Below are 20,343 nucleotides of genomic sequence, written 5' to 3' on the forward strand. Positions count from 1 at the left end.
GCAAACCCTGGAGAGAAATGGAGTGGGGATGGAAGCCATGGGTTCATGGAGGACTAACCTTGAGACTTTTGGTTTGCATTTGATATGGATCCAATGTTGTTTATCCAATGGATTAAAAAATAAAGAAAGAAGTGAGAAGAGAAAAAGTCCTCGTCTATCATCTTAACTCATTTGCTGTGTCCGGATCAAGTGAAAAGGAATTCCAGAGGGAGGAATTCCAGAGAGAGCCAATGTAGGAGGTGTCCCATGGGCGCAAAGCTGGGCTGGTCTGCGTCTGCAAACCTGTGGTCCTGCCCTGGCTTGCTGCCACCATCGCCACCCCCATGGTCAAGAGCTCAGCAGTACCACAGCCTGCTGCCCAGGACCATCCTTAGCTGCCCTGGAAATCAGAACCAAAAGAGAGCTGGTGGGGTGCCAACCCTCCCACCTCCATGGTCCTGCTCCCCTGTCCTTGCTGCTGGGATCCACCTGCCTCCTTCTGTCCATGCAGACACAGAGATGATTAAGCAATTATAAATGGTTACATGAGGTGTGAGGTCTTTTCAGTGTTCAGAGCAATTAACTCACTCTGCCCCACAGTATCAGTGTTCACGTGACTGCCTCCAGCCTCCTCGCTCCCCTCTCCCCTCCCCTCCCAAACCCCCGGGGGGCTCCCTTTCGGGGAGCACAGTGTCTTATAGGCCAGTGCTCCAGAAAGAATTCCCCCACGAGTCGCTCACATTCTCATGATTTTCCCCTCCAAAGCAACAGCTGTTCTGTCTTCTCTTTTCACTCCCTGCTCCCGCGTCTGCTTCTCATTTTTATGTTTTTTGCAAATGTCTCTCTCAATACTAGGATAAACTAACATTGTCCCCCCGCTTGAAGTAGAAAGATTTCTGCAGGCGTTTAGCAGTCTCCCTACAGTATCGCTGAAAGTGCTGGCTTCTCTCTCATCCCCAAGTGCCAGGAATCCAAATGGCAAGCCGCTTCTGGCCTGAACACTTCGGGATTGATAGATGCCACCCTCCCCCCAGGACAGTTTCCAATTGCGGGGTCTGGGAACCTCGGAGTGGTCACCCGCTGTCCCCTGCAGGGGTCGGTTGCCTTCCCAGGTTCCTCTTAGCTCTGATATCTACCAAATGATGGGGACCAGAGTCCCTCAGGGTAAGGAAGTACATCCATTAGCTCTTTCATATGAGAAGAGCCCTCATTCTCCATGTGGGACGACTGTTTAAAGATACCAGACTCTCTGTGCAGTGAGCTCATTTTACAATGCATTTAGATAGGTTACCTTTGACATTAACTGTACCAGCTGAGTTGATATTTGCCTAATTTCTGGGCGCAAAGATGTCCTGAGATACTGAGCAAAGCTGAGTCAACACACAAATGCTTCATAAAACGGAAGGTTGAGCAGAGTCATATCAACACCCGAAGACGGAGAGCGGCAGGGATGACTCAGACTCAAGTCCGAGCATATTAGCCTCGCTTCTGCAGAGCCAGACAGCAAGACAATCTCCTTAGCATGTCCCACCTCCACATCTGTGCCGACAGGTATCTGGAAGCTGTGTGTGAGGATCTCAGATTAAATGACATCAGGACGAACACGGGTTTGTTGATTCCCTGTGTTGAGGCAGAGGGCCCATGTGGCACAGCCTAATTGCTCCGACCTCAGGGATGGTCTTGCCTGGAAAATCCCATGGGTGGAGGAGCCTAGTAGGCTGCAGTCCATGGGGTCACGACCAGTCGGACATGACTGAGAGACTTCACTTTCACTTTTCACTTTCATGCATTGGAGAAGGAAATGGCAACCCAGTCCAGTGTTCTTGCCTGGAGAATCCCAGGAATGGGGGAGCCTAGCGGGCTGCCATCTATGGGGTCACACAGAGTCGGACACGACTGAAGCGACTTAGCAGCAGCAGCAGAAGGGAAGTCTCTGGCCCTCGTGCGGAGGCTGGCTCCCTCCCTTGGCACCTCTGAGCCTTCACTTTGAGCCATGCTCTCTTGGTCTTTGCTGAACACTTGTTCCTCAGACACCTTTGTGAGTCTATTTCTCTGCTCCCTTTCGGCAGATTCTTCGAAATCTAAGGACTTCTCCACTTGCCAGCACTTCCCTGGGCTTTCTAGCACTAGGTTGGGGGCATGCCGAACAGGGGTTTCAGACAAAGCATTACAGCTCTGGGCTGCTGTTTCAGCCCCGCCTACTAAATGCTTGGTCCACTCCCCCTTCCACACCCAGTGTGCAAATGCTGGCAACAGCTCAGGAGTACCTGGTTTCTTTCTCTCTTATTTTGTTTCTAATTATTGTAGAGATGTTTATTTTTTAAATTACTTTTCTTTTTTGTAATTTTTATTTTTAGCTGGAGGATAATTGCTCTACGATGCTGTGTTGGTTTCTGCCGTACATCAACACAAATTAGCCACAGGTATACACATGTCCCATTCCTCTTGAACCTCCCTCCCACCTCCCACAACATCCCATCCCTCCAGGCTGTCACGGAGCACCAGGCTGGGCTCCCTGCATGATACAGCAACTTCCCACCACCTGTCTATTTCACACACGGTAATGTATATATTCCAAGGCTACTCTCTCAATTTGTCCCACCCTCTTCTTCTCCACTGTGTCTGTAAGTCTGTTCTCTATTGAGTCTCTATTCCTGCCCTGCAAATAGGTTCATCAGTATCACTTTTCCTAGATCCCATATATATTTATCATATAGTGTATGATATTTGCTTTCCTCTCTCTGACTTACTTCTGGAGTACCTGGTTTCTGTATTTATGTTTGAGGACAATCTCCTCTGTAATGTCTTTTCCTCCTAACATTACTAAAGCACTAACAGTCATCAAGGTATCAACCAGCTGTTCTGAAACCTCCCTGTATATTAGAATCGCAAGCACAGCCTTCATTAAAACTTTAGATCCCCAGTCCCTTTTCCTAAGGATTCTACTTCAATTGGCCTGAGGCAGGTTTCAAGTATAGGTATGTTTTCAGATTTCTTCTAGTGATTCTAATACTGAGAATCAGAGAATCAGAATAACAAGGGGGTGTTATATATTCCCTCAGTGACTCAGTTTCGCCATCAGTAAGATAATAACAACAATGATCTTGCACTCCCAGGGCGGTCAGAGAGACTGACCAGGTTAACACATGTAAACTCCTAATGTAGGGAAACAGCTGTAGGTGCTGTGTGAGAGCTTCCTGCTGTTGCCATCACCAGTGTTGTTCTAGATCCTTCTTCTTCTTCCACGCTGCACATGACCAATGTCCTTGAATCAGTGGGCTCTCAAGCCCACGGTGATTCTTCAGAACTACAGTATCTTTTTAATTAAAGTATACTTGACTTACAATATCATGTTAGTTTTAGGAGTACAACAAAGTGATTCATATAGATATAGATATAGATATAGATATAGATATATGCTGCTAAGTCACTTCAGTCGTGTCCGACTCTGTGCGACCCCATAGACAGCAGCCCACCAGGCTCCCCCACCCCTGGGATTCTCCAGGCAAGAACACTGGAGTGGGTTGCCATTTCCTTCTCCAATGCATGAAAGTGAAAAGTGAAAGGGAAGTTGCTCAGTTGTATCCAACTCTTAGCGACCCCATGGACTGCAGCTCACCAGGCTCCTCCGTCCATAGGATTTTCCAGGCAAGAGTACTGGAGTTGGGTGCCACTGCCTCCTCCGATACATATATATATATATATATATATACACACACACACACATATATTTATATACACACACACACACACACACACATATATATGTTATTTTCCATTATAGATCATTACAGATACTGACTGTAACTCCCTGTGCCATCCGGTTAATCCTGTTGCTTATCTGTTTTACACACAGTAATTTGGATCTGCTCATGCCACACTCCTAACGTATCCTTCCAACCCTCCCTTTCTCCCTTAGTAACCACAGTTTGTTCTCTATGTCTGTGAGTCTGTTTCTATTTTGCACATAAAATTGTTAGTGTTACTTTTTAGATTCCATATACAAGTGGTGTCATAACATTGGCCTTTCTCTGCCTGACTTACTTCAGTAAGGATAATTTTTTCTTAATTCATCCATGTTGCTGTAAATGGCAACGCTCTTTCTTTTTTTTACGGCTAATATTCCATTGTGTATATATATATATATATATATATACCACATCTTTTAAAGCCAATCACCTGTTGATGAACACGTGGCTATGAACATTGGGACACATGAATCTTTTCAAATTAAAATTTTCCTTTTCTTTGAATATATACCCAGGTATAGGATTGCTGGGTCATACGGTGTAGCTCTATTTTTAGTTTTTGAATGAAACTTCATACTCTTTTCTTGAGTGGCTGCACCACCTTTCCACCAACAGTGCAGGAGGAAGAGCTGCAGAAAGTTTGGGTTCGAATTCTGCTTCAATCGCCTGCTGGAGAGAGAGGCTTCCTCTGGGCGCCCCCAACCCCAACAAGGCATTCTCAACCTCGAAACCACAAGATTAAGTGTGGCCTCAACAAACCACAAAAACACAAACGCCCATATGCTCCTGGGCACAGGACAGATTTCCCTCTGACAAACCAGAGTCTTACCTGGCGCATTGCCTTATAGTTGTGGTGCTTAAAATCTAGGTCATCGGTGGTGGTCATTTCATTCCGCCGGTGATAATAGTTATTCGGATCTAGGGACAGAAATACGGTTTTGAATTCATCCACATCATTCCTTTACTTATGGTGGCTCTGTTAGGGGCCTGATTCATGTGGGGACATAGTCCAACCTCCAGCTTCTAGCATTCACACAGAGGTGAAAGAGCCAAATTTCAAGAAGCATTTAAAAAGTCAGAACTAACCTAGTGGGGAAAGCACAGACCTGGAGCCAGAATGCCTGGGTTCCAATCTCTGCTCTTCTACTCATGAGCTGTGTGACCTTGGATAAGTCACTAGAGCAGTTTTTCCTTAGGGTTTTCACCCATAAACAGGGAACAGTGGTACCTCCCTCACGGATTCATTGTTAGTATTCGCTGTTCAGTCGCTCAGTCATGTCTGACTCCTTGTGACCCCACGGACTGCAGCATGCCAGGCTTCCCTGTCCTTTACCATCTCCCAGAGCTTGCCCAAACTCCTGTCCATTGAGTTGGTGATGCCACTGTTATTTTATCAACAATGTTAATAAGTTGCTATTAACAATTTATTATAATATATGCATTATATATATTAATAATATAAAATTGTTAGTATTTAGTGTCTGGCAAACTGTCACGCTAAATGAAGGAAGGGATAGTGAATGAATAAATGAATTCAAGAGTGAGCATCACAACTGCATGGAAATTTCTGGAAGTGTGGTGGACACTATCAGTTGCTCACCCAACATGCAGTCCGCTTCCATCCTTCCTAACAGGAGCCCTGTGTTGTTGGGAATCCCCGCTTCTCCACTTCTAGGAAACTGACTTCACACCTTCAGCTGCAGGAGTACGACAGGACTGGTCTAAGCCAATCAATCAGAGCACAGCACCCCTGGCCACTCTTACTAGTCTGGACTGAAGGGAAGACCTTTAATGGCACAGAGGAGAGAGTGAGAAGTGAACCTCAACAGTTACTGAGTGAACCAACCCTAGATCCCCATCAACCTCCCCTGGGACTTTCAGTCACGTGAGATAAAAAATTTCCTGAACTGCTAAGCCAGTGGGGGCTGGGCTTCTGTTGCTGAGGTCAAAGCACCCAAACAGGCATGATCAGGGTGCATTAACAGTGGTGACCTCTGGGGACTGGGGAGGAGACGTCCGTTCTTGACTTGACTCTCTTCTGTATAAACTGACTTCTTTCTTTAATTCTTATAAGCTGATACTGCTTATATAATTCCAAAAAACAAAGAACACTCAGAAGAAAGGAGGGAGGAGGGAGCAGGAAGAGCTAGAAGAAGGATAAGGGGGAAAGGACCATCCTGTGGGCCCTGAGGACTCCCTCCTGACCTGACAGAAAGTTGCGAGGTCTACAGAGCCTCAGCCAGGCTCACGACCTCCATCTCCATCTCCATGCAGCCAGGAATCCTGACCAGCTTAAGTCTCCTTGCAATGTAGAGAGCACGTGGTACTTTAGACAGGTCAACCTATGAACGCAGGAACTCAGGAACCACGTGAGCAAAGCTAGAACCATAGCAGGCGTCTGATCCAAGTGGTTCCAAGGACAATTTGCAGGTGGTGGCCGTGGCAGGTGATGGAAGGAGTATCACTTGCTCCCAGTGGGGTCACGAGCACAGAGTCCCAATTTGTGCCACCAAACAAGGCCACAGACCAGCAACACCAGCTGCTTGCAAGATCCAGCCTACGCCTACTGAATCAGAATGCACGGTTTTAAAAAATCAAGAAGTTTGAGTGGCACCATGTTAAAGTACAGAGGACACTGCCAGCAATATCACACATGCTGAGATCACCTGAGCCAGCTACCTGTCTGCATCCCACGGCCACAGGGTGTGACTGCCACGTGGACCCAGCCCTGGGGTTCCCTTAAAGGCTGGCAACAGGTTGAAAACCACACACAGACCCAAAGGCCAAAAAGGCAGCTTTTAATGATCACAAAAGGGTTTCTAGTAACACTATTAGAAGCAAATAATGTATGCAGAGGTAGGGGGAGGGGAGCAAGCTGATACTCTGTTCAGAAAAGAAGCTAAAGCAACTCAGGTTTAGCAAAGGCCCCCAGTTCTGTTCCAAGCTCTCTCCTTTGGGGAGGGCAGGCTGACTCCATTCTCTGGCAAGTCACCTGCCCTTTGACTTCCAAACCTGTCGGTTTCAAAGTCAAGGTAAAGCACAGTTTTCACATGACTTGACCCTGAATGTACCCACAAGCTGATTCCTAAGAGGTATTCACCACCCTCCAAGTCCCCAGAACCTCTTTCTAAAACTCTTCTTGCAATGCCCCTTTTGTCTTCAAACACAAGTTATGGCTTCAGGGTTCTTAAAAAGGACTGAAGGAAAGCTCAGAACTGTACATATGAAATATCTCCATGTTTGGTAACTTCCTTCCTTCCCTGAGACTAACCAATTTGTCTAAGGATGTTGATCCAAGTTCCAGAATTGTCTCGGAACCCTAGGTGAGCATTTTTCACAACTTTCCACCTTCTACCTTTTGTACAAATATTTCTTTACTTGTCCACTTATTCTGATTGGATGAAGTTTTACAGAGATCCTCTTAGGAGCTCAACACTGTAGGTAATAAGTAAGAACCAAACACAGCCGCCCCATCCTGGGGCCCAGAGTCTGCAGGCATGCCCTGTTATTCAGCCAAACCCACTGTCCTCTTTTTCCTTCTGTGGATAAAAGAATCCCTATCTCCTGTGCGGAATCTATCCCAGATGCTTCGGATGGAACAGCCTCACCCAACACTCACGGGGATGGGCATGTGACCCAGGTCCAGCCCCTGAAAATACACATGTTCTGGCCACAGCCACTGGCTCAGAGATGATCCCAGGATACAAGCTGAGCTCATAAGTTGATTTTCCCTCCAGAGTCATAGGAGGAGGGCCTCCTGCTGGTGTCAGCTCACATGGTGGATGAGTTTGGGTTGTTAGTGGCCAAGCTCCCCGCCTGCAAGCTGGTGAGGAGGGGAGCCCTGACTGCACCAAGAAGGCCCCGAGATTGTCGACCCTTTCTTGCCTGAAGCCAGAGTCACATCTACGTCTGAAACTTTTATTCCTGTGAACTAAAATTTTCCTTTTCTCCCCCTCCTCACTTCAGCGAATTTGAGTAGGACTTCCGACATTTGAAACAGAAGTCCTGATTCAGTCTGCGAGACCTTATTCTCACAGATGGTGCCTTGGGGAATCAGCCTCCTGCTTCCTTTCATGCGGCTGGCTTCATGCATCAGATGTACTGAAAACCAGCTTATCCCTTCTGGAACACCTTAGTTACGAGAATAAACTCACTCCAGAAGGGGATCGTGGAGTCTACCACCTCCTCCCCCCTTCACTTCTCTTACTCCACGACTCAAAATCCCGCTCCATCCCAAAGGATCTACTCATTCAGCCTGTTTTGGGTTCAGTGATGTCCCCGCCCCAAAGACATATGTTGGAGTCCTGACCCCCAGGACCTTAGAACGGGACCTTATTTGAAGAGAGGGGTTTCACAGAGCTCATCGGGTATAAATGAGGGGCTTAGGGTGGGCCCCATTCCACTGGGACTGCGTCTATCCAAAGCGGAAAGGTGAGCACAGAGAGAAGCACTCGGGGAAATCATGTGATGACGCAGGGGGCAATGGGGGCAAGGCGCCCACGAGCTGAGGAGCGTCAGAATCAGACAGCAAACCACAGCAGCCCACGGGGGAGGCAGGAACAGACGCCGCCACACGGCCTCTCAAATGATAACTCTGTTATCCAAAGCCATCCACTTTTTGGTACTGAGTTATGCCAGCTCTGGAAATGACTCCACACCCTGAACATCCCTGGCTCCTCAATGACGTGGACACATGCTCTTCTCCCAAATCCAGCACCAGCTCACTCCACAGGACGGTCATAATCACAGAAGAAACCCCATTAGTGGACATCCAAGGGAACACCCCAGCTCTTGGACCATTCCGCTCAGCTGTTTGCTGCTCTAGGGGGCTGGGATCTTGCTTGATGGGAGGGAGTTCTCAACTGGCAGAGGAAAGGCTACCTTTGCTGGACCAGGGGCTCACTGCTATCTACAGTCCTTGAGCTCATGATGCACTTTACCCAGAACAGGTGACTCTACAGACACTGCAGATTAGAGGTTACCCAGAGATGGAGGAAGGGGATTCGAAAGTGATTACTCAGTGAGTCCAGGGTGTTTTGGGATCCATGACAAAGTTCTGAAACCAGAGAGAGCCAGCAGTCACACCATCTTGTGAATACACTAAGTAGCACTGAACTGTGCTTTAAAATGTTTAATTCCATGTTACACTAGTTTCACCTCATTTAAAAAGAAAAACAACGGCTGACCTCAAAGTGCTCTCTGAGGACTAACAGGACACGAGAAATGCAGCCACCGCAGCCCTTTTCCTTCCCTGCCACAAGGCCAGCCGCTCACCCAAGGAAATGCCCACTACCTATAGCTTCCCTGTCTGCAAGGCAGGAGACCTGGGTTCAGTGCCTGGGTAGGGAAGATCCCCTGGAGGAAGGCATGGCAACCCACTCCAGTATTCTTGCCTGGAGAATCCCATGGACAGAGGAGCCTGGTGGGCTACAGTCCATGGGGTCACACCGAGTCGGACACGACTGAGTGACTAACACTTTTACTTTCACTCACGGCCTTATGGTCACCCTAAGCCCTGATGCCTCAGAGAGTCCTGAGCAGAGATGACCCGGCAGCAGGGCAAACAGCAACAAACCCCTTCCGCAAGGTGCTTGGCTCCCTAAGAAGAAGAAGCTGCGCTTGTCCAACCCCATGCGACTGTTCTTACGACAAGGTCGCTCCAAAAGGAACAAGGGCAGACGTGGACCCCTGGCAGAGCTTGTTTTGATCCCAGGTCATTACTGTCAGTGAAAGCATCAAACCCACAGCTCCACGTGGCTCCGAGGAGGGTGCAGCCTGTCGTTCATGTATCTTCCGCCCCATCTCGTGTAACCTGACCTCGCAGCATCTGCACCGAGCCATCATTCATGCCTATCTTCTGCCCCATCTCATATAACCCCCCTCACGGCATCTCTACCAGGCTGCTCACCCGAGTCCAGGAAACCCTCTGATTAACCATGTTCAAGAGTATAGTTGAGTAGCATTACATATATTCACACTGTTGTAGAAACAGATCTCTAGAACATTCTCATCTTATAAAACTGAAACTATAACCATTAAACAACCCTCCCCCTTTTCTATTAGTTTTGAGCTTTTTTGTTGTCCCTGTTGTTCAGTCACTTAGTCGTGTCCGACTCTTTGCATGTCACCATGCAGCGTGTCAGGCTTCCCTGTCCTCCACCATCTCCCAGAGTTTGTTCAAACTCACATCCATTGAATTGGTGATGCCATCCAACCACCTCGTCCTCTGTCATCCCCTTCTCTTCCTGCCTTTAATCCTTCCCAGCATCAGGGTCTCTGCTAACGAGTTGGACATATATAGGGTAATTCATGTTCTAGTTCAAAAATTTCTAGAAACATTATTCATGAAGACTTAAAAAGCATCTTCCGCTTCCTCTGCCCCAACCTGAGGGTTCGCAGGAAGACAGTGAGGACAGAACAAAGAGAAGCCGAAGCAGAGGTAAATGAATTTTTCATAAACAAGAGTTTCAGGAAGAACAGACGTTGGGCGGTTGCATCACCAGCACAAAGTCACGCTGGGCTGAGTGACGGACTTGGTCGGGTCACCTCTGCCTCTGGTCTCATTAACTTGCACAAAGGAACCACGTCGACAGCAAGGCAACTGAGCAAAACTCACCTACCCACATGGCCGTGGGGACCCGTGGGCCACCCCAGGACCTCAGATGTGACCACCACCAGGGGCATGTGCAAAGGCCAGCTCCCTTCCGGGCAGACTGCTAAGTAACTTCTAGAAGAAAAACAGCCTTGAATATTTGGGGTTGGAAAATAGAACCACTGCAAGGCCATACTTGAAACCTGTCCAGATTTCACACTGTAACTCTGTCTTTGTGTTTAAATTGCCCCCAGGACCTGTCTTCAAACACACACACACCAAGAATAACTTCACAGGAAAATATTTATTTCATGAGACTCTCACAGGCTGCCCTTTGCCCTTAACCGACAACAGATGAATTCCTGCCCTCAGAGAGAAACCGTGACCCTGCCCTTTAAAGCAAGCAGAGTGAGGCCGCGCTGAGCAACCAGGCACAAAGCCGGCCTCACGGTCCCCTGCCTGGGTCTGTGTCTGCAGACACAGTGAGCTCAGCAAAGCCCAGCAGGACCCCGGCGGCAGCGGCGGGCCCTGTGATCACCACCCCAGGTTGAATAAGCTACAGAAGGGGGCCCGGGTCCCACACTGGGAGGCCTTCACGTTTTCTCTGGACCCGCCCTAAAAACACACACTCCTTTCCCACCAGCAATCCCACCTCTTGCTGTTGTTCAATTGCTCAGTTGTGTCCGACTCTGTCTGGACTGTAGCACACCAGGCTTCCCTGTCCTTCACCATCTCCTGGAGTTTGCTCAAACTCATGCTCATTGAATTGGTGATGCCATCCAACCATCTCATCCTCTGTTGTCCCCTTCTCCTCCTGCCTTCAATCTTTACCAGCATCAGGGTCTTTTGTACCATCATCTAATTTAAGCAATAATCCCATAATTCACCCAATAATTTTGGACATGCACAATGACACAGAAATGAAGGCATCCACTGTGAAATTCTTTAGAATCAAACTGATTTTCCAACTATATTTCCAATTTTCGAATCTAACAACTGAATTTCCAACTATAAGAGGCAGTTTGAAAACCTGAGATATGGTGGATAAAAACACCCACAAGATAGATGGTCTCTAACAGTGTTAGTGACATGAAAAAAGTTTGTAATCTAGTAAGTACAAGTAAGGAACAAAGAATCTGTCTGGTGGGAGGGTAAGTAGATGGCAGGTGAGCAGACTTGTCTTTCTCACCAATATAGAGTTTGTTTTGAGTAAATTCATACTTGGCAAAGCAAGATCATGGATATCAGAGGGTTGAGGGAAAAGCAATAAATGATATGAAATACGCTCTGAAAACTCAGTAAGTGTAAGTTCACAGTGAGGGTGGGGTGGCTATAGAAATAGCATGATGGATATAGAAGCACCTGAGAACATCAGAACTGGTGGTACCCCTCCTCCTGGCAGGGGGAATCCAGAGATAGTCAGGCCTGAGTTTCAGATAAGACAAGAATGCTGAGACTTCCTTGGAGGAGGTAGCAGAGGAGAGATAACCCAAAGCTGTGCTCCTTGTTTGTTGTGGCCTGGCTGTGGGTGGACAGGAGGCAGAAATTCCCAGAGGCTCTGGTGAAGGGCCTTAGGAATGTTCTGGAGGCCAGCTTCCTGCCCTGGAGATGTCTGGTGAGGATGAAGAAGCCGCCACAAAAGGCTCCAGTAAATAGTAGCAGTGTCGGTAGCTCAGTTGTGACCCCAAGGACTCTAGCCCGCCAGGCTCCTCTGTCCGTGGGATTTTCCAGGCAAGGATATTGGCGTGAGCTGCCATGCCCTTCTTCAGAGGATCTTCCTGACCCAGGGACTAAATCTGGGTTTCCTGCATCGTAGGCAGACTCTTAACATCTGAGCCACCCGGGAAGCCCACAAAAGGCTCCATACAGGCACAAATCCCTAGGTTCCGAAAGGCTGACAGAGCTGCAAGCCAGACCAGATTAGCTTGTCCAGAGCAGACACCAGCAAAGGTCCACATGCAAAAAGCGCATGTTAGTTCAAGCCCTTTATTTCCTTCCACCCTGGAGTTACACCCAGTTCCATCATGTGAAATCAGGGCAAGGGGGACACAACCTAAAGGAAAAAGCACCCAAAGATACAGGCAACCAAGTGAAGCTACTTAAACAGAAAGAGGCTTCACTATGTAACAGAACAAGACTACGTACACGGTCAAGTTTGAAATTAACTTCTGCCATGTCCTGTAACCAGTGTGGCAAGAGCACTCAAGGGCAACTAAACACGTTACCAAAAAAATTTTATGCCATTTTTTGCCTGCTTCTGAGCAGCAGCGCTGGGTGAATTTTTAACCTTGAAGTAAGCATCATCTTAAAGTCCCAGTGGGCAAAACCACAGCTGGCATGTTACCTTAATAACCCCAAATGCTCAGAGAGTTTCTGAGTGTTGTTCTGGGAGATTTTCGTTTTCTTTTTGTTTACCTATGTTTTCTAAATATTCTGCAGTAGACGTGGTAATTTTCTTAGATGAGAAAAAGACTGTGTGGCTTATTTTTATTCACCTTGCTGGCTAAGCACCTGTCTTCCACCGGCGTTCCCTCCCTGCAGGAAGCACAGAAGGGCAGACCCACCTGGCAACGGGCAGCCAAGGATCTCCATCCTCAGGCAGATGCTCCCATTATCGAACCAGGACTGGGGGTTTATGCGGATGTAGCGCGCCACCATGGGGACGGGCAGCTCGTTCAGTACAGGGATCTCCTTTTCACTGTTTCCTTCAAATATCTATTTATGCACAAAGGGGAAAAGGAGACTCTTTTAGAGCTTGATTATCAAGTCATGAAAGAGTCAGTAATTCACTCAGTCCGCAAGATTTCATTAAGGCACGCCTAAATGTGAGGTTGGCATTTGGGGGAGGGGGATGGGGAGGAGGAATGGATCAGGACCTCAGGAAACACCCATCTAATGGGGGTGGAGTGGGGAGGAGGAGGAGGGTTAAACTTAGATATCATAGGTGAAATCTATTAGAGGCATGGCAGAGAGACAGCCACAGAGCTTTGGGATTTCTGAAGAAGCAAAGCTTTGGGGATGAGGTGCCATTTGAACTGGCCCTGAAGGAAAACTCAAGATGCAGGAACGGGAGGGATGCTAGAGAAAAGGAAGTGATGGCTGGAGGAGCTCAGACATTGGATTCAGCCGATGAGCAGCCACCTCACTTTTACTGGAACACAGAGGAGTGGGTACAAGGCGGGGGTGGGGGCTGAGAATGGGAACAAAGGTCAAACAGAGGCTGCAGGCAGGTTGTGTAAGGCACTGTACCGTGATAGGAACTCGCATTTGGGAACCCGAGGAAGAGGGCGACAGGGCAAGCTTGGAGGGAGGCATGGAGCTGAAAGGCCAGGTAAGTAAAGTAAGTTCAGGAACTGTTATAACTGAACAGCCGTGTGGGCCCCAACATAACCCACATGCCACTGGTCTTCCAGGGCTGACCTGTGACCTACGGAAGATACCACATCGCAGCACTGCTGACTTTTACACGAGCCCTGGACGTGGACCACATGGTTCTGAGCATCAGGGCATGGAAAGGGCGGTCATCATCCATCACTCTCGATGGTTGTTTGAGTTGGCACAGAATCAGCCAACATCCAGGTGCAAGACAGCCAGATCCCCAGGGCATGGTTAGAGGGGACTCACCATGTCTCCAGATCCATTCTTAACAGTGACCCACGTATGGCTGTCATTGCTGACCATGACCTTATAGGAGGTCACCCAGTCACTCCTAAGAAAAAATGAAACATCATTGGGACTATGCACTTCAGAAGGTTTCCCTCTTCCACACAGAGGTACAGCAATAGGCAAAGGGGGTCCCAGAGGTGGACAGCATGGGGTCACACGCTGGCCCAACTCTCGCCCTCCCTGTGGCCTTGGCTAGTTAAGTGACCCATCTATGCTACAGTTTATTCATCCATGAAATGGGAATCATAAAAGCACCAAGCTGAAAATATTAATGTAAGCAGTAAATGGTTTCATACCCGTTAAACACTTAGGACAAATGCTTGGCCCCCGATAACATTAAAAGTTTGTCATGCACATAAAGATCCACAAATACCTGCATGTTTGCTTATATGGAACATTGACATCACATGTAGTAGTAGAGTTCCACATGGAAAAGTAATCTCAGTAAAAGTGGGAAAGTCAGTCTAGAAACTTCATTTGGAAAACTGATTTGGGAATGTAGCAAATGCGATCCCACCAACCCCAAACACAGCAGCCTGAGTCTCTGAGAGACAGTAGGTTTCTCCTTTTTTCTGGCTGTCAAAGCCGGGCAGACGATTCCCTGACCCCACCTCCAGCAATAATCCAGAGATATCCAGGCTCCAGGCCAGATGCCTGTCACCACATCCTACTGCACAGAAATTACTGAGGGAAAAAGAGCCAAAATGTGACTTCCCAGTGTGGAGGTCAATGTGGTAGGCTAGGCGAAAAAAACAAACAAAAAAAAAGACTTCCCTGCGCCCCGCCTCAGTTTTTTATAACATTATTTGTTAAAGCAATGGAGAAAAGTCTTCCCGAGCATCTTCCTTTTTAAATTTTTAAAATATTGGAACTAAAAGCACCAATGGACTAATCTCTTAGAACATTCCACCAGCTGAAGCATTTGGAATTCTTGTTTTCCGACTGTGAAATCTCCTTGGACTCAGGATACAGATAGATCGCAAGAAGGTTCCCCTGTCAGGCTCCTCTGTCCATGGGATTCTCCAGGCAAGAATACTGGAGTGGGTTGCCATTCTCTTCTCCAGGGGATCTTCCTGACTCAGGGATATAACCCTGTTCTCCTGCACTGCAGGCAGATTCTTTACCATCTGAGCTACCAGGGAAACCCAAAAGTTATTATTCTTAGATGCTTTTATATCACCGTGGGAACCTATCTTCAGCTGAACCTTCTTCTTTCACCTGCCCACCAGCTTGTGTGAGTACCTGCTGGAAGCCAGGATTTATCAAGCAACACGCTCCTCCTAGGGAGGTTAAGGACTTGGGCCCGTGCCTGTGTGTGAAGACCCAATAAGCAAACCTTCTGAAAGGCACTTGAGCAAGTGCTCAGATCCTTTGCAGTAGGAAATTATCTTCACCCCAAATAGCAACCTGTTTCCCACATTCAAATCATTTTCCAATGGCCTGCATCCTTAGTTCCTTTGCCATGTTTTTCTGCTGATCACGCCCCATGGTGACCCTGCCAGGCAGGCGGCAGAGGTGAGGGGTGTATCCCTCTCCGTGGAGATGATGAATTTAGGAAGCTCTCAAAAGAAGCTGGGCTTCCCAGGTGGCACAGTGGTCAAGGATCCGCCTGCCAATGCAGGAAACGCAAGAAACACGTGCTCAATCCCTGGGTCAGGAAGATCTCCTGGAGAAGGAAATGGCAACCCACTCTGGTATTCTTGCCTGGGAAACCCTATGGACAGAGGAGGCTGGTGGGCTATAGTCCACGGGGTTGCAAAGAGTCAGACACAACTAAGCATGCTGAAAAGAAGCACATAAACAGAGAGGTATGGAAAGAAAAATTCAAACAAGTTCTCTAAAGAAAAAGGGGAGAAGATAAAAAACAAAGGTTGAAAACTAAATAACGATTTCTCAAACTTAATAAAAAGAAAAAATAAACATGAACCAGTTCAACACTTGCGTTCAAAGGGTGATTAATTGCTTATGTGGTTCAGCCCTCTCTTCTGACCTGCAGACCTGCATCATGTCCTCCTGCCTGTCTGACCTCTCCACTTAACATCTCAGCCACGTCTCAAATTGAACCTGTGCCCAAACCAACTGATTCCATTCATCCACTCTGTACCCCAACCTGGGAGCCCTTGTCCCAGAAAAAATACTGCCATCCACCCAGGGCAACAAAATCTCAGAGTCCTCCTTGGTTCCCCACCCTCCCTTTCACCCTGATAGTGAATTCATCACCCAGTTTTGTCAATTTTACCTCCCAGAGCTTTCTAGAACCTCCCACTTCCCCCAGCTCCACTGCCACCATCCAGCCCAATCTCTCCGGCCAGGACTACTGCAGTTGCCTCCAAACAGTCTTTTAAAATTTAAACTGCCCTCCAATCTATCCTGCAGTCAGAGGCTTACTTTTTTTTAATGAATTAGGTGGGCTGCCATCTATGGGGTCGCACAGAGTCAGACACGACTGAAGGGACTTAGCAGCAGCAGCACCCCCTGCTTAAAGTATCACTCTTATCTTAGCATTAAGACCAAATTCCTCACTGTATTCTACAAAACCCTTGCTTACCCCTTGTTTTCCATGCCCTTTCTCTCAATTCCTGATACAGATTACACTCTCTCTTGCTTGTCTGGACTCCTCCTGTCCTGTCCTCTGTCTGCCTCTAAACTATTAGGATTCAGTTCAAAATATGAATTTCAGTGTGGTTTCTTCTTTGTGATTGTGATTTCTTCTTTGACTATGAACTATTTAAGAGGACAATTTTAAATTTCCAGGTACTAGAGGTTTTCCGGTTATCTACTTACTGCTGGTTTCTAGTTAAATTTCATTGTGAACAGAGGACATACTTTGAATCACGTTGATGCTTTGTTGAGACTTCCTTTATGGCTCAGCATGTGGTGAGCTTTGGCTAATGTTCCGTGTGCACTGAAACTCATTGCAGTTCTGTGATTGCCGTGTGCAGTGTTCCACACATATAATTTTGAACAAATGTCGGCCTTTCCTGGTGGCTCCGTGGTAAAGAATCCGCCTGCAATGCAGGAGAGCCATGAGACATGGGTTTGATCCCTGGGCCGGGAAGATCTCCTGGAGGAGGGCATGGCAACCCACTGCAACATTCTTGCCTAGAGAATATTATGGACGGAGGGGCCTGCTGGGCTGCAGTCTCTAGGGGCACCAAACGTAGGACACAACTAAAGCAACTGAGCGTGAGCATGACTGACTATGTTGTTCAGGTCTTCTGCATCCATGATTTTTTGTCTGCTTTTTCTAACAGTTATAGAAAGAAGTATGTAAAAGAGAATGCCAAACTGACTACGAATTTGTTTCTGCTAGTTCTCTCAACTTTTGCTATATACACTATGAAGCTATGTTGTTGAGTGCATACAGATTTGAGGTTGTGATATATTTTTTGTAGATTGACTTTCATGATTACGAAAGATGCTTTTTAAATCTCTGTCAGTGCCTCTTGCCTTCCAGTCATTTTGTGTGATGGTAGGAGAGCTAACCATGCTTTGTTTTGGTTAAGATTGATATATATCCTAATTCTTTACTTTTAACCTCTGACATAGTTTAAATTTAAACTATTTAAACTGTGTCTCTCATGAATTTTTTTCTTAGGTACAGAATGATAATATTATTCTTCTATTGGATAATATAGTTCATTTAAATGTAATTAGTATTATATTTAGATTTATATTTACCACCTTACTATTTCTTTGGTAAGAAGAAATTTCTATTTTGTAATGAAATAGATTTCATTTTCTGTTTTGAATTTTCATTTTATGATCAAATATTCTTACTATTCTACTTTTTCTTTATTAATTTACTAGTTAAATATTCACACTATTATTTTCATAACTAGCCTAGAGATTACATATGTATCCTTGAATTAGTAGTCTTACTCAAATTTTAATTTCTAACACTTTCATAATAATACTAGAACCATACAATAATTTAACTCCATTAATCCCTCTGCCTTTTGCATGATTTTGGAATTTATTTTTAATTTTATAAATTCTTTAATTTTTCTAAGATATTTACTACTTCTGCTTTGTATGGTTAGTAATTGTAAACCTACTTATTTAACCTTTCTGCTAGCCTTCATTTATTTTTGCATTTTCATATTTCCATCTGGGAAAATATTCTTTCTGCTTGAAGAACATCCTTTGATATTCCTTTTAAAGCTGATATGTTGGCAATAAGTTTTTAGGTTTTTAGGGCAATGGCACCCCACTCCAGTACTCTTGCCTGGAAAATCCCATGGATGGAGGAGCCTGGTAGGCTGCAGTCCATGGGGTCGCTAAGAGTCGGACAAGACTGAACGACTTCACTTTCACTATTGTCTGAATAGGCTTCGGCTCACCTTCATTTTTGAATGATATTTTTTCTGGGAATTCTAAGTTGACATTTTCTTTCAGTACTTTAAAATATTGGATTTCATTAGCTTCTGAGGGATTGCTTCATTTACACACACACACTTCGAAGCTACTGCTGTGACATTTAGCAAAAGTACAATAAGAGTGGGAGTGGAGAAATGAGCATGAACCATTTCAGCTTAAATCCGGCTTTGTTGTTTACTAACTACATACACTTGACAAGCTGCCTAATCTTTCCAAAAATAATAAGGCTACCTGCCAGGAAGTTATATCTATCTATTCATGTATACACTGAGAGATGCCATAGTACATTGATTAAGGCCTCAGGCTTGAGGTCAAGAAGCCCAAACTAAACTCCTAGTCCTTCCACTTGGCAACTGTGACCTGCACAAGAGTCATGTGATCTCTGAGCTCCAGCTGCAAGGCAACTGTAAGGTCACGCTACGCCCTTGCACAGTGAGTAAGGGATGAACAAGGTAACGCATGCAGAGTCCAAGCACAGTGCCTGGAACATAACAACTGCTCCATAAATCTGAGCTCTTCATATGAAAGACGTATCATAATTAATATACTGCCAAATGCTATACCAGCATCTAGGACTATCAGTTGAACTGTAAACGTAACTCAGATGCTCCCTTCAGACACTTTCAGAGAACCACTGATATCCAAGCCTAACCCTTCGGGCCCTAGTAATGATAATAATTGGGGCTGTCACAGCTATAAAAAAAAATTAAGAATTAATTACTTTTAAATTAAATTTAAGAAGGTCGATAATCCAGGGTGATAGAAGAGAGAGATTTGCCAATCAGTAATGCTGGGGTGTGGAGAAGGAAATGGCAACCCACTCTAGTGTTCTTGCCTGGAGAATCCCAGGGATGGCGGAGCCTGGTGGGCTGCTATCTATTGGGTAGCGCAGAGTCGGACACGACTGAAGCAACTTAGCAGCAGTAGCAGCAGCAGCAATGCTGGGGTGGGATTGATTTGTGTCTAAAATTTCTATCTGCCTGAAAAGATTAAGGCAACGTGGAATGCGTTAAATCCTGCTCCTAACCCTGCAGCTACTACACTGCCAGTACAATTCCAGCCTCTGAACTACAAAGACAAATCCTACATGATCTGTTTACTCAAGATGTTTACAGATTAATGAGGCAGAAGGAGAAGTAAACTAGAAATTTCGAGAGACTATGATTAAGTGCTGTGATGAGGTGAGAGCAGGAAGTTGTGGCAGGGCAGAGAAAGGGTGTGCAGCCCAGAGGAATGACGGAGGAAGGGGGTAGGTTAATGAATGCAACATACTCCTTATCGAAGGTGAAAGTCACATATTTTATTCTTTGTGACAGACACATCCATTGTGATGAGACACCCAGCTTTAAAAATCAGAGCTATAATGCCCAGTGTTTCCTGGTCTCCTAATCCTTGGGGAGGGCTTGAAATTCACAGCACTTTGTGGCTTTTTCCCAGTTCCTTCAGAGAGATTTTCCACATCACAAAACCACCTTGACATTTAATTCTCTGTGACTGGAGATTTCAACTAAAAGCAAAGCAGCCCAAGTAAAGAAAGGTTTAATGTCAAAGACGTCCCGACTGCAGAAATACTGAGAGGCCATGCTGACTCTCCTTTGGGCTCCAGCTACCTCCCTCACTTAAAAGCAGAAATAAAAAAACAAAGCCCCTCCCCCCAAATCCTATCCTTATATGAGATTCCCACCAAACCAGCCTTCCTTCAGATCAGGGAACAGGAGGTGGGCTACAAAGGAAAAAAAAAAAAAAAAAAAAAAACTGGAACACATTCAGATAATTAACTCGATGGTAATTTGGTTGAAATAAAAGCCAAGAACATCCATCACCTAAATACTTGCACAGCTTTCTACTTCAGTACAACTAGCTGCTGGTTACATTAATACTACTGAATGTTTTAAAGCATCAGAGTGCTAGAAAGCAAGTCAAGGAAATCTCTAAGGGGGAAAGACAGAGACAAAAGAAAGATCCGTGAACTGAAAA

At 46.1% G+C, this 20,343-nt stretch overlaps 1 protein-coding gene across 2 annotated transcripts in view; it reads right to left on the reverse strand.

Moving 5' to 3' along the window:
• The window catches only part of CPXM2 (carboxypeptidase X, M14 family member 2), a 136,252-nt gene that overhangs the window by 30,266 nt on the left and 85,643 nt on the right, over positions 1-20,343 (reverse strand). For both annotated transcript variants that reach the window (XM_069566792.1, XM_069566791.1), the window contains 3 exons: positions 13,945-14,029; positions 12,885-13,035; positions 4,558-4,646 (listed from right to left, as the gene is read on the reverse strand). In XM_069566792.1, coding sequence (XP_069422893.1) covers positions 4,558-4,646; positions 12,885-13,035; positions 13,945-14,029 — 325 coding nt within the window. The remainder of the gene's footprint in view (positions 1-4,557; positions 4,647-12,884; positions 13,036-13,944; positions 14,030-20,343) is intronic.

The sequence above is a fragment of the Ovis canadensis genome, chromosome 22 (assembly GCF_042477335.2).
Source record: "Ovis canadensis isolate MfBH-ARS-UI-01 breed Bighorn chromosome 22, ARS-UI_OviCan_v2, whole genome shotgun sequence".
Lineage (NCBI taxonomy): Eukaryota > Metazoa > Chordata > Mammalia > Artiodactyla > Bovidae > Ovis > Ovis canadensis.